This window comes from Neovison vison, chromosome 7 (assembly GCF_020171115.1).
Source record: "Neovison vison isolate M4711 chromosome 7, ASM_NN_V1, whole genome shotgun sequence".
NCBI classification, from domain to species: domain Eukaryota; kingdom Metazoa; phylum Chordata; class Mammalia; order Carnivora; family Mustelidae; genus Neogale; species Neogale vison.
The window spans coordinates 196,183,066-196,198,759 of record NC_058097.1 but is presented as its reverse complement, the minus strand read 5'-3'; the positions used below and the strand labels follow the sequence as shown (position 1 = coordinate 196,198,759).

Here is a 15,694-nt window from a genome sequence, read left to right as displayed (position 1 = left end):
TTTATCATGCCAATGTCACTCCAGTGCTCCAAGGTTTCCACATGAGGAACAAATGACCGGTCACTTGGAAGATGCCAGGACTCATTAATTCCACACCCCTCATAACCAAAAAAAGGTAGTAGAGCCAAATGGAAACAACATAAATATTAAATGCAGCTGGCTTTGGTTTAAATTCCAGCTCTGGCATCTACTGGCTAAGTGACCTTGGATGAATTGTTTTTATTCTTGTATAAAGAAACAGATTTTAAAGAGAGATATTTCTTATCTCAAAGTTTGTTCTATGGATTAAAATGAACTAAGACAAGGTAGGCTTCCAGCAGAAGACCTTCCACTACAGACCTAGTAGGAATTCAACTAACTTGAACTTTATTCTCTTTCTTATTCTCCTGCAAGAGTTTGAATTCCAGCTCAGCTTTTTAAAATTTAATGGTCGGTTTCCTGTATTACCTTCCCTGTGAGCATTACTGTTCCTCTGTGTTCTAACAGCATCTTCTATTCACCCAAGTGAATCTTTCTTTCTTTCTCTCTCCTCCTATTTGAATATGAACTTTGAAAGGCAGGATTCACAACACATTTCCCATCTTCTGTTCTGTGAAGGAGTAAAATGTCTGGAATCCCACAGGGGATCAGCCCTTATCCTGTTCCACTGCCATATGCATAGAATCCTGTGAGATGAAATATCAGTTCATTTACAAGTGGCAAAAATGTGGCTAGAGGCTGGAAGTGACTGTTGTCTGTCCTAAGACACTTGTCTCTGGAGAAGAAAGTACTGAAAACCGTTACACTATGTAGAAAGCCATTCCAAACTTTCTCGCACAGACTAATGGCCAGCCCTCCTTCTGCCTGCCCTAAAACTATCCCAGGGACCAAGTCTTCACAGAAGCACAGGTCAGAATCCAACCCAAAAATGTTATCTGGGGCCACCAGAGAACAAGAACAGGAAATGAGGTACTCCGTCCAGGTTCCTCTGTGGCACAGCCTAACATTAGAGCCCAGAATCTCCCTTGTTTATCCATTCCTCTGTTCCTTGTGTTTTTTTCACACTGAGGCTCTTGCACTGTATTTTCCTAGCAGTTTGCTCATAATAGGCTGATAGTATGTGTTAAGAATTTCTCATCACCCAAATGTTTTTAGACGTTTCCCAAAGCTCATCTGGTAGCTTGTTTCTCTAGGGCCTCTCCCCGTCTACTTTACCTGTTTAGGGAGAAGACAGTGCCATCCTCTAATGTGTATTTCGTGCATTTCAATTTACCTAGAACTATTCTATGTGAAGGCTGCTAATAATTATCTTTCCTCGTCCATTCCAGGGTCCCACACCCACTCTCTCCAACTAGAAATGACAAGTTAGAGGTGAATTTTGTGAAAGGCTTCCGAGAAGTTGGGACAGTGTCTCTTTTCCTAATTTCCTTGATTATGCATCAATATTAATGAATGCAAAAATAGGTCCCATGCACCATTCCAGGTACTGGGCACTAGGATCTTTGAAAATATACAGTGAATTTGAAATAGTTGTGTTTAATACATCCATTCAAGAAATCAGAAAAATTAACGAAGATAAAATTGCCCAAGATGAGAGAGCTGGCATCTAATACTACTACAATTTGCTTCTGAGTATATTATATTCCCAAGGTCACATTCAAAACAATCCCTTTTCTTCAATGTTATTCACCAAAACCCTGTGCAGGCATCCCAGAGAGAAGCTGTTTGGGAGACATTAATTGAGCCCACTAACAGCACAGTGAGTAGAGGTTTTCCAGGAGAGGAAAATACTCATGAAACACAGCAACTACCAATGGATATACACACTCTTACATATATAAATTCACTTCAACACTCTACATCAAGCTGAAATGATGAATGCAGTATCTTATTTTATCACTGTTTTTTTGTAGGTGGACCCAAACTTCATAGAATAGGAATTATTTAGGAAATTTTATCTCTAAGACAATTTTCAGAAAGAAACCCTTGGTTAGCTTTTGTAAGAGGAGTTTAGAACAAATATTATCGTCCCAGGTGCCTTGTTAGGCCATACATAAACTTGCACCAAATAATTCAGATCGCTGCTGCTACCCAGCCACAAACTTAATCATTGTGATTACCAAAAGCACAGAATATGGAAACAGAAACATCAGTTGGAAATCTTCCGTTGGATTTTCAAAAACTTTCTGCTCATTTTCAGACACAGAACCCAAGGTCCACAAAGGGAGAAGATTGTTCCAAGTTCATGTAAAACAGCAAATAAATTAGAGTCAGAACTTATTTGTAAAATGAGATTCATGATCACAGTTTCTTTTACACTTTATCCCACCGTTTCTTGGCAGACAAGTGCTCATACAGCTGTTTTTTGTCTAGAGGGTTATTTATGGATTGCTCCATTTGATAAAATGCTGGTCAAAAAGGAGGGCTGCAGGGGCGCCTGGGTGGCTCAGTGGGTTAAGCCGCTGCCTTCGGCTCAGGTCATGATCCCAGGGTCCCAGGATCAAGTCCCATGTCGGGCTCTCCGCTGGGCGGAGAGCCTGCTTTCCTCTCTCTCTCTCTCTCTGCCTACTTCTCTGCATACTTGTGATCTCTCTCTCTAAAAAAAAAAAAAAAAAAAAAAAAAAAGGAGGGCTGCATAAATGGTCCGTGGTCCCGGGCATCACTGAACTGATGCTTTGATTCTCTGTTACTGTTGGTCAGACCCTTATCCTCACACACAAATACAAAGACAGACAAAAAATCAACTTAAAGTATTGCAGTTTATTGCACAAATACTAGTAACTGAGAATGCACCAGGAAGATCACAAGTACACTAACAATAAATGATCATATACTGCGTCATGGGGTAGAGTGGTTAGGGAGCAAGAAATGGAGGCTGGATGAACAGATGTGGTATCATGGCCTTCATGGAGAAGATGACCTTTAAGTGGAAAATGTTAAAGATAATTTGAGGCAGCGCACGTATGAAGAACAGGCCAGCTGTGTGCTCTGTGTCTGCCTGAAGCGGACTTGTGACAAGAGGCTTTCCAAGTAAGACAAAGATTGTGTTGTGTACCCAGGAAAGATATAGTCAACAATTTGGTTAAAATAGGAGTTGAGTGGGGGAAAGAGTGCTATTGTATGGTACTGTTGTAAAGATAAACTGGATGCATTTCTAGAGGTCCTGGTAGACCAGCCGTATGAGTTTAGATGGGAATGTGTATGTCACAGAAGTGATGTGGTCCAGAACGGGAATACTGCTTAGCAAGCAGCACAGTGAAAGGGTGTATTTTTATGCTGCTATCAAATTTTGAGAAACATAATTTTATTTCAGAAAAATTAAAGTAGAGGGGCTCCTAGGTGGCTCAGTCAGTTAAGCATCTGCCTTCAGCTCAGGTCATGATCCCAGGGTCTGGGTGTTGAGTTCTCTGCTAAGCAGGGAGCCTGTTTCTCCTTCTCCCTCTGTCTGCCACTCCCCCTATGTGTGCTCTTTCTTCTCCCTCTCTGTCCCTATCAAATAAATTTTTAAAAATCTTTTTTTAAATTTATTTTTCATTTATTTTCAGCATAACAGTATTCATTGTTTTTGTACCACACTCAGTGCTCCATGCAATCCGTGCCCTCTATAATACCCACCACCTGGTTCCCCCAACTTCCCACCCCCCCACCACTTAAAACCCCTCAGATTGTTTTTCAGAGTCCATAGTCTCTCATGATTCACCTCCCCTTCCAATTTCCCTCAACTCCATTCTCCACTCCATCTCCCCTTGTCCTCCATGCTATTTGTTATGCTCCACAAATAAGTGAAACCATATGATAATTGACTCTCTCTGCTTGACTTATTTCACTCAGCATAATCTCCTCCAGTCCCATCAATGCTGTTACAAAAGTTGGGTATTCATCCTTTCTGATGGAGGCATAATACTCCATAGTGTATATGGACCACATCTTCCTTATCCATTCATCTGTTGAAAGGCATCTTGGTTCTTTCCACAGTTTGGCAACCGTGGTTATTGCTGCTATAAACATTATGGTACAGATGGCCCTTCTTTTCACTGCATCTGTATCTTTGGGGTAAATACCCAGGAGTGCAATGGCAGGGTCATAGGTCATAGGGAAGTTCTATTTTTAATTTCTTGAGGAATCTCCACACTGTTCTCCAAAGAGGCTGCACCAACTTGCATTCCCACCAACAGTGTAAGAGGGTTCCCCTTTCTCCACATCCTCTCCAACACATGTTGTTTCCTGTCTTGCTAAATTTTTAAAAATCTTAAAAAAAAAAAAAAAAAAAGGAAAGGAAGGAAAGAAGGAAAAGATAAATGAAACCATGCTATCATGCTACCATGCTTACCATGGGTAAGCCTACCAAGTGTGTGGTCATGTGATCATTTCTTTAGTCCGAGGAAGTTAATATCTTCCTGTCACTTTCTAATTTTGGCACTCTAAGTACATAAAACACAATTAACATAAAACACTTTTTCCTCCTCTTAATAACAAAGACAGCAGCAGCAACATAAATATTTTGCTTACTTTTCTTCGTAACTTGCTGCTGGTCATCTATTTTCTTAGTTCTCATATCACATACTCTCTTTTTAAATGCCTCTGCAAATGTTTTATTCACTTACTTACCACCACGCTGTGGCTTGAATTTCTCTGCGACTCTGGCATTCATTCACCGTTGCAATTGGCTCTGCCCTATCTTTGTGCCTCACCTGGAGGCAGACTTCTCTCTCACCCATGCTGGGGGCAAGATTTCTCTTGTAGATGTCTCTCTTGCCCAAACCAGCAGATACCGTCTCTGATGGTGAGTTATTCTCTCTTTACTGGGCCTCTCTCTACTTTGAGCTGCCTGCTGCCTGCTGTTTCACAGTGCACTTTTCTGACTAATTCTTATAACTTCTACCCTAGATTTGTTTTTCCTTCTTTTTTTCCCCTGTGATTATCAGTATTCGAAGGTTAACTTGGCTTCACTTTTATCTCAAAATAATTTCCTCAGAGTGTTAAATGGCTTCATTTCACGATGATCTCTCTCATAATGACGCCAAATTTCATCTTTCCCCAAACTCTGTATTGGACAATCAGGCTCACTCCATGGTATTTCTCTTTGGTCTCCTCAAAATGAAAGTCTGAAACTGAGCTTAATTTAGGTCTATCTATGTTCCTCCCTCATCAATTCATATTTCTGACTTCCTATCAGTTCTTTCGACTTTGGCAGGTGGCCTCCTTTGACCTGAGACACAATGACAGAATGTGTTCATCAACTGGTTGCTTATCTAACTTTATCCTTTAACTCAACTTGTTAACAAGATCTATCAATTTCTCTTTCTTTTTTTTTTTAATTTTTTTTTTAAGATTTTATTTATTTATTTGACAGAGAGAAATCACAAGTAGATAGAGAGGCAGGCAGAGAGAGAGAGAGGGAAGCAGGCTCCCCGCTGAGCAGAGAGCCCGATGCGGGACTCGATCCCAGGACCCCGAGATCATGACCTGAGCCGAAGGCAGCAGCTTAACCCACTGAGCCACCCAGGCGCCCCTCAATTTCTCTTTCACTCCGTGTTTTAGGTATGACCATTTCTCTCTGCTCCCACTGACTCCATTTCAGCTCAAGTCTTTATTAATTTATTTTCATTTCACATTCTTCATTAAATGATCTTTCCATTTATGATTTTCCTGTTTTTACCCACCCACCTCACCAGATACTGAGTAACTTAGTGAAACTCCCCTCTGCCCATTCATCAATCTGCAAACATTATTGAACAAATTGTGTCAGTGAATGTAGTGGTGATTCAGGAAATAATACAGATCTTTATGAGACTTTGTGTCTGTGAAAAAGTATGCTATCATTAAGGGGATGTAAAAATACTTGCATGTGAAAACTAACATATATGGTAAGGGGTGTGTGTGCGTGTGCGCACGTCTGTGTGTGTGTGTGTTCCCACAACAGATCCTGGCAGGCAAATTATTTCCAATATCCTGGCAGGTAAATTACTCCTAATATCTTAATCTTACAGATGAGAAAAGCCAGAACAAGCAAAAAAAAAAAATTAAATAACTTGCCACAGCACACTCTAATAAGCTATAGTCCTGGGATTCCAAAGCATTTTATAAGATGGATGATCCTTCAGCATTCCATGTTGGTTTCTCCATAGAAGATCACACATAAATAAGCAGGAAGCATCCATTGTTAAGTTGATATATTCGTCAAAATGATTAGTACAAGCATACAGGATTCTATTCAAATCTCCATCTGACTATCCTCCTAATGCTAATTATCTGCTAGGTTGTTCTCCTCACCTCCAAATTCACTTCGGAGTACTCTCTTTCTCCTCGTCTACTCTACCTCTCACCTGACCTCATGGGATACTCTCCCAGAATGTTCACGCATTCACTCTGTCAATACACGTTGAGCTCCCATGATGAGGGAAACTGGGAAACACAAAGTGAAAGAGACAAATGTGGGCAATTTCAAATGCCTAAATTGATCTTCAATATAAGTTTCCTGTATGGACTTTGCCCTCTAAGTGATTATAGTGCAGTAGGGAGACATTTATCAAGCACATGTGTAGCTCTTATGAACTCTGAAAAGGGCTAAGAGCCAAACATGATCAAAATGTCAAAGGTTTTTGGTTTTCTTTTTTAAGATTTTATTTATTTATTTATTTATTAGATCAAGAAAAAGAAGGAGTGGGAGAAGGGACAGGGGGAGAGGGAGAGAGAGAATCACAAGCAGACTCCCCACTGAGCAAGAAGCCTGACATGGGACTCGATCTCACAACCCAGGAGATCATGACCTGAGCCAAAATCAAGAGTCTGACCCTTAACTCACTGAGTCACCCAGGTGTTCCAAAACTGTCAAAGTTTGACTCAGCTCTCAACCAGCCTTCCACTTGTTTAGTGGGTGTTACAGGCACACAGCTAATACTTGCTGATTACATGTTGATTTCCCACAAAAGTTCCTATACATGATAGCAATAGGAAACAAGAAAAGTAGGAGTCTATCACATATCCACAAATGGGCGGGGTAGGAGGAAGTTTAGGTGAACAGAAACCTCAGACAGAATATTACCATCTGGAGAATAAGTCTTAATGTAAACCTGGAAGACCATAGACAGAACTGAAATTTTGCCAATAGCCCCTTAAACAAAGATCTTGGCCTATTCTAGAACTTTGCCATGAGTCAGGATGGTCTGAAGACACAATTCTTATGAATCAGCTGGAGAAGAGGCCTCCACTTTGTCTTCCAACTCACTGTAAATCGGTGAATATATGTTTAATTCCTCATAAAGACGATCTTCTGCAATCTGATGAGGGAAAAATGATTTAATATCAGTCACGAGGAATTTTCTACCACTAGACGAAAAATTCGTGCAACATAACTCATCTCTTTTTGCCTTTCTGAGTCTCATACTCTCCTTCATTACACCATAATTATTCCCTCCATCTCCAACAAATCAAGCCAGACTGGCTGGTCAAAAACAAGTTGGCAAGGCTATTATGTGTCTGAACGTGGGTATATCTGCTGTCTTATTTATCTTTGGAGGAAAGCAATCCAAAAAGGCCACCAGACTTGAATGTTTCAGGCAAGTGGACAGATGGAGAGAGTGTGTATCATCTAAGGATTTGAGTAAGTGTATGCACATCAAGCATTGGTGATTCTTTGTCATACATCAAAGGTAAAATGGATGGGAAGGCAAGTGAAAATGCAGCTGGCAACTGTGAATAAGGAAGGAAAGAAAATTGAGGCTTCAGAGCATGTAGAAAGATGAAAGCCAAGAAAAAGGAGAGAGCAAGAACAAATATAAGGGAGCTATTCTGGAAGAGAAAATAAGCCCAGATACCTGAATGTTTCCATCATATGCTACCTGCATATTCGTCTCTCATGCTCAACATACTTAGAAGCATATCTGCAATTTCTAAAATTATGAAGATTCCACTTTCCTAATCCTCAGTAACGGGGCTATACAATGAGATTTATGCTCTTACGAGTGGAAAATGTGATTTAAAATAAGAGATCTGGAAATCAAAATACTGAAACATGGACAAAAAATTTCTAGAAGAAATGTTGTAGGAAATCCAAGCCATATTTTTAAGTGATGAAGCTTAAATTCTTCAGCTTGTCATTCAGGATTGAGTAATCAGGCCTCTACTTACCTTGTTCCCTTGGACTACTTCTCCAACCCCATATATTATGAGGGACACGGCACTACAAAATCCCAGAATGGTGAGAAACAGGATCATTGCCACAATTTCCTGTTGAACAATAGCCAAAACAAGTAGAGTCACAAGACAGGTACCCCGAAAGTGGGCTCCTTTATAGCAGCCCCTGATTTCATCACCATTTCATCACAAACCACCACCCCTTGACGTGATCAGTCCCAGTGAAGTGACACACACACGGGAAAGCCACAAAATGGTTCAATGCAGGTGACTCCAATGTCACAGGATTCAGCAGGAGAGGGGGCGGCAGCCAGCATCTCTGTGCATGAACATCCAGAACAGCACATTATGGGAGAGAGGTTATAGCAAAGGACAATTCACAGAAAAGGAAAAGAGGGATCTCACTTAGAGTGGGACCCAGATCTTAGCTCCCCACAAGTAATACATACAGTGGAAAAACAAGCCATAAAGCAGAAGTCCTCTCCATAAACTTCCTGGCAGTTGTAGATAAAAGCAGAGCTCTTCTTCAGGTTGACCGTCAGGATGAAGATTCCTATTCCGGCAGCTATGCTGCTGACAGTGTTGGCCCACAGGGTTCCCCACACCTGACGGTGAAGGACAGCACTCAGACCTGAGCCTCCATCTGCCCATGCATTCAGTAGGCCTGTCTGCATTTTTAGAGCTGGGTTGCCCACAATTAAAACCTTGTGTTGGATCAAAATGTAAATTTAAAAATAAATCTTGGAAATATACTCATTGTTTAATAAGGATCTGTAACCTTCTTTCCAAGACTGTGTTTAGAAAAGACCACATGGACACACATCATCTCTCCTCAAGCAATCTCCTTAATCAGAAACAAGTCACATATCTGATCAGATGATTGTACTTACAAGGACAAGGCCCGGTGTGAGGATAATTTTTAATCAAGTGCCAAGGTAACTATACTCTATTGTCTTCTAAAAAAGACAACTGATATTTTAATGATTATATATTTTTTTAAAGATTTTATTTATTTATTTGAGAGAGAGAGACAGTGAGAGAGAGCATGAGAGGGGAGAAGGTCAGAGAGCGAAGCAGACTCCCCATGGAGCTGGGAGCCTGATGTGGGACTCGATCCCGAGACTCCAGGATCACGCCCTGAGCCGAAGGCAGTCGTCCAACCAACTGAGCCACCCAGGCGTCCCTAATGATTATATTTTTAATGATTATATCCAACACAAGGATCGTGGGGGAAAAAACCACATATCCACGTTCACTCATAATATGGGAGATGATGACATGTCTCCCTCAAGACTCCTAAAATTCCATCTTTCTTGTCTTCTCAAGGATGGATAAAGACAGAATGGCAACTCACCAGACAGGTAGTGTGTTTCTTTTCAGATATAATTGGCAAAAATCCAGAAATAGCAAACTGTACAAAAGGAAATGGGGGAAAGCCCAGTGAGTCTTGGACATTTATTTCCCCTCCAGCCCCATCCTCCAAATATGATGTAAAGTTGTGGGTACTCTATAACTTTTTAAAAAATATTTTATTTATTTACTTGACAGAGAGATAGAGAGAGAGCATAAGTAAGCAGAGGGGCAGGCAGAGGGAGAGAGAGAAGCAGGCTCTCCGCTTAGCAGAGAGCCCGATGCGGGGCTCAATCCCAGGACCCTGGAATCATGACCTGAGCCAAAGGCAGCTGCTTAACCAACTGAGCCACCCAGGTGCCCCATGTGGGTACTCTATATAGCTATGTATTAATATTCCCCAGAAGCTCATTATATTCTTATTCTTGTTTCCTATAGAGTGCTTCTCAATATTAAATGTGCATGCGAATCATGTGATGATCTTGTTAAAATACAGATTCTGTTTTTTTAATTGAAGTGTAGTTGACACACAATGTTACATTAGTTTCAGGTGTATCACATAGTGATTCCATAGCTCCATCCATTATGCCATGCTCACCACATGTAACGTGTAGCTACCAACTGTCACCATATAACACTCTTAGAACACCGCTGACTATATTCCCTGGACTGCGCCTTTTATCATTGTAACTTACTTACTGTATGATGGAAAGCCTGTATCTCCCACCCCCTCACCCATTTTACCCATCCCCCCAATCTCTTCCCTTTTGGCAACCACCAGCTTGTTCTCTATATTTATGGGTCTTTTTCAAAAGGCAAACTTTTATTTAATTGGTCCTGGAGGTTTCTTGAGTTTCTTCATTTCTACCGGCCTCCCAGGTGATGCTGACCCTGACAATCCATCGTTACCTTCAGAGTAGCAAGGTCCTGCAGACCTGCTACATGACTATTATGGAATGACTCTAATTTGTTGTAATTACTTGTTTGTATGAGCATCCTGTGTGTTAGAGTATAGTTCCTTTGGGCAAGAAACGTGTGTTTGTGGCATGTAGTTCTCAAGTCTAACATATGTCATATAGACATATAGTAATTACAAAATGTACATAGGAGAAGATTCACTGAAGATGTAAATCAACAGCACAAATTGAAAACAATTTCAAAGCTTAAATTTCAAAATTTCAAGTACGATGGGTTGAGAGACACCTAATAAGCTAAGCATACAGAATGAAGGAAGGTAGAGAGAAGAGTTAAATAAAATGTGGCAGGGCCACCTGGGTGGCTCAGTGGGTTAAGTCTCTGCCTTCAGCTCAGGTCATGATCTCAGGGTCCTGGGATGGAGCCCCACATCGGGCTCGCTGCTCAGCAGGGAGTCTACTCCCCCCTCTCTCTCTGCCTGCCTCTATTCCTACTTATGATCTCTCTTTCTCTGTGTCAAATAAATAAATAAAATCTTTTAAAAAAATAAAAAATAAGAAAAAATAAAATACAGCAGAAGTTCAAGGAGAGTTGTGAACAGGTAGGTGACCTGATAATTCCTAAGTATTTAGCAGAGTGCCAAGCGAATGCAATATTTATTAGAGTTAAAGTATGTCCTTGTAAATGAGATGTCGATACAAAAACCAGCATGGACTAATTAAAAATAATTATGCTGAGTGAAGGAAGCCAGAGTGTAGAGAGAATACGCTGTGTAATTCTCTTTATATAAAATCCTAGAAAATCCAAACTAATCTAAAGTGACAGAAAGCAGATCAGTGTCTGCTTAAGGATGGAAAGTCAAGAAATAGAAGAAGGGATTACTAAGGGGTGTGAGGAAGCTTTTGGAGGTGATGGATATGTTCATTATATTGATGTGGTAATATTATCACATGTGTACACAGGTGTCGAGATGTATCCAACTGTAGACTTTAAATATGTGCAATTGATTGCATGTCATTTATACATCAATAAAGCTGTATATTTTTGTGATCTCATTGAATCATCTAGTTTAGAAACAGTACAATGATTAAAGGAGATACAACGAGAAAGCCCCTAAATGAGTTGCTAGGACGTAGTAGCAGTTTATCAGATGTCTTTGACCTTGTTTGACCTTGTTCTCCCCACCTCCTCAGTCTCTTCCTCCTGCCTTCATGAAGATAACTTGATGGATAAGTAGTGTTAGGGATATTTTTCTGGAATTGGATCCTGAAAGTTTAGATTCATTTTTTATTAGCTAAATGTCCCTTGGGTAATTCATTTAACTTTTATCAATCTCAGGTTTCTCGTCTGACAGAAGTGTGCTAACATGTTTAACCCAAGCGCTTTGCAAACTACTATGTGTTTATACACTTTAAATACTGGAATAAATCATTGGTTGGACCTGACCTAGACAAGAGAAAAGCTATGTGCAGTGTTATTTCAGAAGCAAATACAGATAATTTACTCACAAACACGGCTCCCCAGAATGGGTAGCCTGCTTTAAATGATGAAAAAACATCTTCCTTAAGTTCTGAAATATTGATCACGGAGCAGACAATTGTTCCAAAACAAAGACATATCAAGCCAACCAGAATTTGTGTTACCTGTAAAAAATGCATATGTTTTGTAGACTAAGAAGGATTTCTCCAAGACTCCCTTAACACATTCACATTCCTAATGATTGAAGCCCAAACATGAGAAATTGCTTTGGTGTTTCAGGCAATCCTGAGACAGAATTCAAATGCAATATTTTCCAGTAGCATCAGGTTGCTCTAAGGGTGGATTCAGGCATGACCTAAATGCAGGCATGGCCAATCATTTCTCATGTACCTTTATTTACATAGTCATGGTGGACATCAATAATTGTTCTTTCCATTGAAGTGTAGACAAAAATTGTTAATTGGATATTAATGATATTAATCTACCAGCAACTGACCAGAGTTGGCAGATCCTACTTGCCGTTCTTATCCCAGTCTTCATGAAGAAATGCTTCTCTCTACTCAACTGGGCCCAATGTCACCTCTCCACCTACCAGGTTTCTCATGCCTCATGAATCCAAGTGGGGAAACCGTGTTCATGCACGCAACTACTCTTTCCTAGAGCCAGTCCTACTCTGGTTAAGGTTGGAAGATGCTCACTCACCCCCAGAAACTCCAGTTCCCTCTTCAAAAATATCAGCCATGTGTGGCATGGTGGGGATGAGGCAGCCTTCTGTAGTAAGGGGTTTTCATGGAGAGATACTTCTGAAAGTTCAATTTCAGGTGCACTGTGAAGTTTAAACAGAAATTCAGCCATGAGAAAATTCTCTCTCTCTGTGAAAAGTTATCAACTGACAGAAAAGGAGGATTTTGATTGTATATTTTTTTCAAAAACAATCTTGTAATTAAAATCATCATTGAAATATGTAAGAAGCTGAGGCTCAGGGGGTCCAAGACGGTGGCCAAGATCACTGTCTAGCCAGTGACGAGATGAACAAAATGGAACAGAAAAGGAATCAAGTCCTAATCCAGGGTTACTACACCAAGTTCTTTCCCAGTGATCTATGCTAATGAGTAAAAATAAAAACAGGCACGTTTACCCATGTGTCTCTCAGTCTTTTTAACACAGAAATGTACCTGAATATATTTTGTCAAAGACACATTCACAGTCAACTTCCTGTGCACAGGAACAGCTCTGACGGGTTAGTTCAATCTCTATTCCCTCTTTCACCCTCAGATGAGGCTAATTGCAAATACTGTCCCTTCTAAAACTTTGGAACATACTTAATATTTTGCAGTGATAGTCAATCCAATATTGAGAATCCAATATTGATTCTCAAACCTCTCCTAAAAACTTGAAAAGGAAAGTCTTAATAACATGTTCGTCTTCAGTAAGCAAAGGAAAACAGAATCATACTCCTCTACCAGCCTCACTCATGAATGTTTCCCTCTAAACAGTGGGGCAGGATCCCCTTAGCCTGAGGTTCATAAAGAGTAACTAGTAAGGAATCCCAGGTCATGTTGAAAAGTTTCCCTTAACATACACCAGTTGCTGAGGCAAGAAATCTCAACTGATAGTACAAACTCTCCTACCTCAATCCCAGAAAATGAGCCACTGCTGCGAGAAAACTTATTTCCAGTTCACAAGCTAAGTTTCAACTTCCTTATCACCCCGAGAGAACTACTGGCAAAGTATAGCAACGTGTTTCCTTATAGTACATATGTTAATTCAACCAGCTGGGTCTGTGCCTACATCCAGGAGCTGGCATCTCCCCAGCACCGTGACTGTCTCTGGCCCACTGGGAATAGGAAAAAAGAGTAGCTTGTACTTACCTGGAGGGCCCTTGTGGGTTTGGGAGAGCAAGACCTGCCCGGCCACTATTTTCTGGGTCCATCTTTTCATTAGCTGAGCTGTCCGCCGGTGAAGAACGCGGTTACAATGAGCCTCAGGGGCCTTCCTCCTACAGAGGGCTCCGGACGGACAGTCAGCATGGGCTGGCTAATGGTACTGACGACTATCTTTACACTTAAGACATTTGTCAGATAAGATTCCCAGCTGATTAAGAGCAATAGGGTTTTTCATTTGTTTGTTAGAATGAAGAACAAAATTAAGGGACTGAACAGAGAGTAGTGTGAAGCGAGGACATTTGAGAGTCCTGGAGAATGAATCTGCCTGAGACCAGCACCATTTACAGAACCAACCAAGGAAAGAGTTTACTGGAGACTGAGAAGGTGAGAGAGAATGGCAGAGCAGAGAGAGATGTTCTTCCCTTCTGGAGCTTTCTCTCCTTGGCCATTTCTGTGCCAGAACTTTCCCCAAGGTACCTCTGAAAAGCCTATCTTCCCTATTTAAGGCATAGGTGGCTTCACACATCATCTAAGGCTGACGCGTGCTCACGAGTGTGTCTTAGCCTCTGAATCTCTGGATTTGCCTCTGAATCCGATATTTGTTGTCTTTCTCTCTCTTCCTGTCTTTTGGGCATGACTCATATAGCTCTGTGCAGCAGATGGGCTCTGAGATTGGACAGGAAGAATGCTCTGGGCGATTCCTGATAGGGTGTGGGAGCTAAGTGTTCATCCAAAAGACTCTCTGGGCTGCTGAACATTAATTAGACTGACTCTCTGCTCTTTTGATTTTTTTGAGGGCAAGGAAGCAGCCATGAAGCCCTGAGGGGCATGAACTTGATAAGCATTCCACGAGTAGATCTAAGTGGACAGAGCAATGTATCTAAATTAGGGTCAGAGCTTAACTGATGTGTTCATCTTAATAGCTAACTAGCTAAACAAATAAATACGTGGTAAAATGAATCACAGATGTGGGATTCTTTTATTTCAGATTAAGTATTGACATAACCCTAAGTGGTTCTTCCTTAAACTGTAAGATACTCCAGATTGCCCCTCTGGTCACCTGTATTGTCTCTCTGGGATGTGATGAAACTTCTTCTCATTCTCCAGGAAACTAAGGTATGCTTGTGAATAGAGGACATTAAAAGATATATGAGCATACCTTTTATGACAAAAATCAATGAAGCCATGCACCATCTGCCCACGGTGTCTTTGGGAACTTGCGGAATGAACCAATGTGTTACTGAGATTAAGGAATAAAACTTCTTTATGTACACATTCATCCAAAAAGGAGTCTGGGCTCTAGGTCAGGCATTGCTCTGTCACTGATGTCACTATGTCACCACCACAGAGAGGTGGATACCATGGTATCAGTCCTTGTCCTGACTGCTCTCACAGGCTGTAAGAGTAAGTCACAGATAAATGAGTTCATGTTACTAGTATGCCAGATGTTGCTGGAACACACAGGAGGATGAAACAATTCTACCTGCCAAGGGGTGTGCAGAATTCAAGGAAAACCTTTCCCTAAGAAAATACCGTGGGAGCCAGGATTTAAAAATCATGCCCTCAGGAGTTTTCATCTGCAGAATGAGACCACATCTGCTTGCAAAAGTCCTAAAGAAATGCCTGTTGGTGGTGTTTTCTGGGAGCATGTAAGAGTGCATTATGTGTGCAGCAAATAATTAGAAGTCAGGCTTAAGGTTTAGACAGGAAACAAATTGTGGACAGTCTTTGGTATTTGGACCTGATATTATTTTTCTTGTTTTGTTTTGTTTTTTAATTTCTTTTCAGTGTTCCAGAATTCATTGTTTATGCACCACACCCAGTGCTCCATGCAATACGTGCCCTCCATAATACCCACCACCAGACTCACCCAACCTCCCACTCCCCCCACCTTCCCAAAACCCTCAGATTGTTTTTCAGAGTCCACAGTCTCTCGTGTTTTGTCTCCC

General features: G+C 40.9%; 1 protein-coding gene across 1 annotated transcript; it reads right to left on the bottom strand.

The window, feature by feature from the left end:
- Nucleotides 1-6,733: 6,733 nt before the first annotated feature.
- Nucleotides 6,734-14,300, bottom strand: LOC122914525 (high affinity immunoglobulin epsilon receptor subunit beta-like). The gene is made up of 7 exons (XM_044261141.1): nucleotides 13,731-14,300; nucleotides 12,562-12,685; nucleotides 11,889-12,023; nucleotides 9,470-9,526; nucleotides 8,565-8,720; nucleotides 8,110-8,208; nucleotides 6,734-7,259 (listed from the first exon to the last, which is right to left on the bottom strand). Exons 1-7 carry the CDS (start codon nucleotides 13,790-13,792, stop codon nucleotides 7,161-7,163), a joined length of 732 nt encoding a protein of 243 aa, XP_044117076.1. The 5' UTR covers nucleotides 13,793-14,300; the 3' UTR covers nucleotides 6,734-7,160.
- Between the last annotated feature and the right edge of the window lie 1,394 nt (nucleotides 14,301-15,694).

What these genes read in the sequence shown, in the direction of transcription:
- LOC122914525 (XM_044261141.1), bottom strand. Translation starts at nt 13,792, where the DNA reads ATGGACCCAGAAAATAGTGGCCGGGCAGGTCTTGCTCTCCCAAACCCA. An exon ending in CATTCTGGGGAGCCGTGTTT is followed by an intron (nt 9,527 to 11,888) that starts GTGAGTAAATTA and finishes CCTTTTGTACAG; the next exon opens with TTTGCTATTTCTGGATTTTT. An exon ending in TTATGGCTTGTTTTTCCACT is followed by an intron (nt 8,209 to 8,564) that starts GTATGTATTACT and finishes ATTGTTCAACAG; the next exon opens with GAAATTGTGGCAATGATCCT.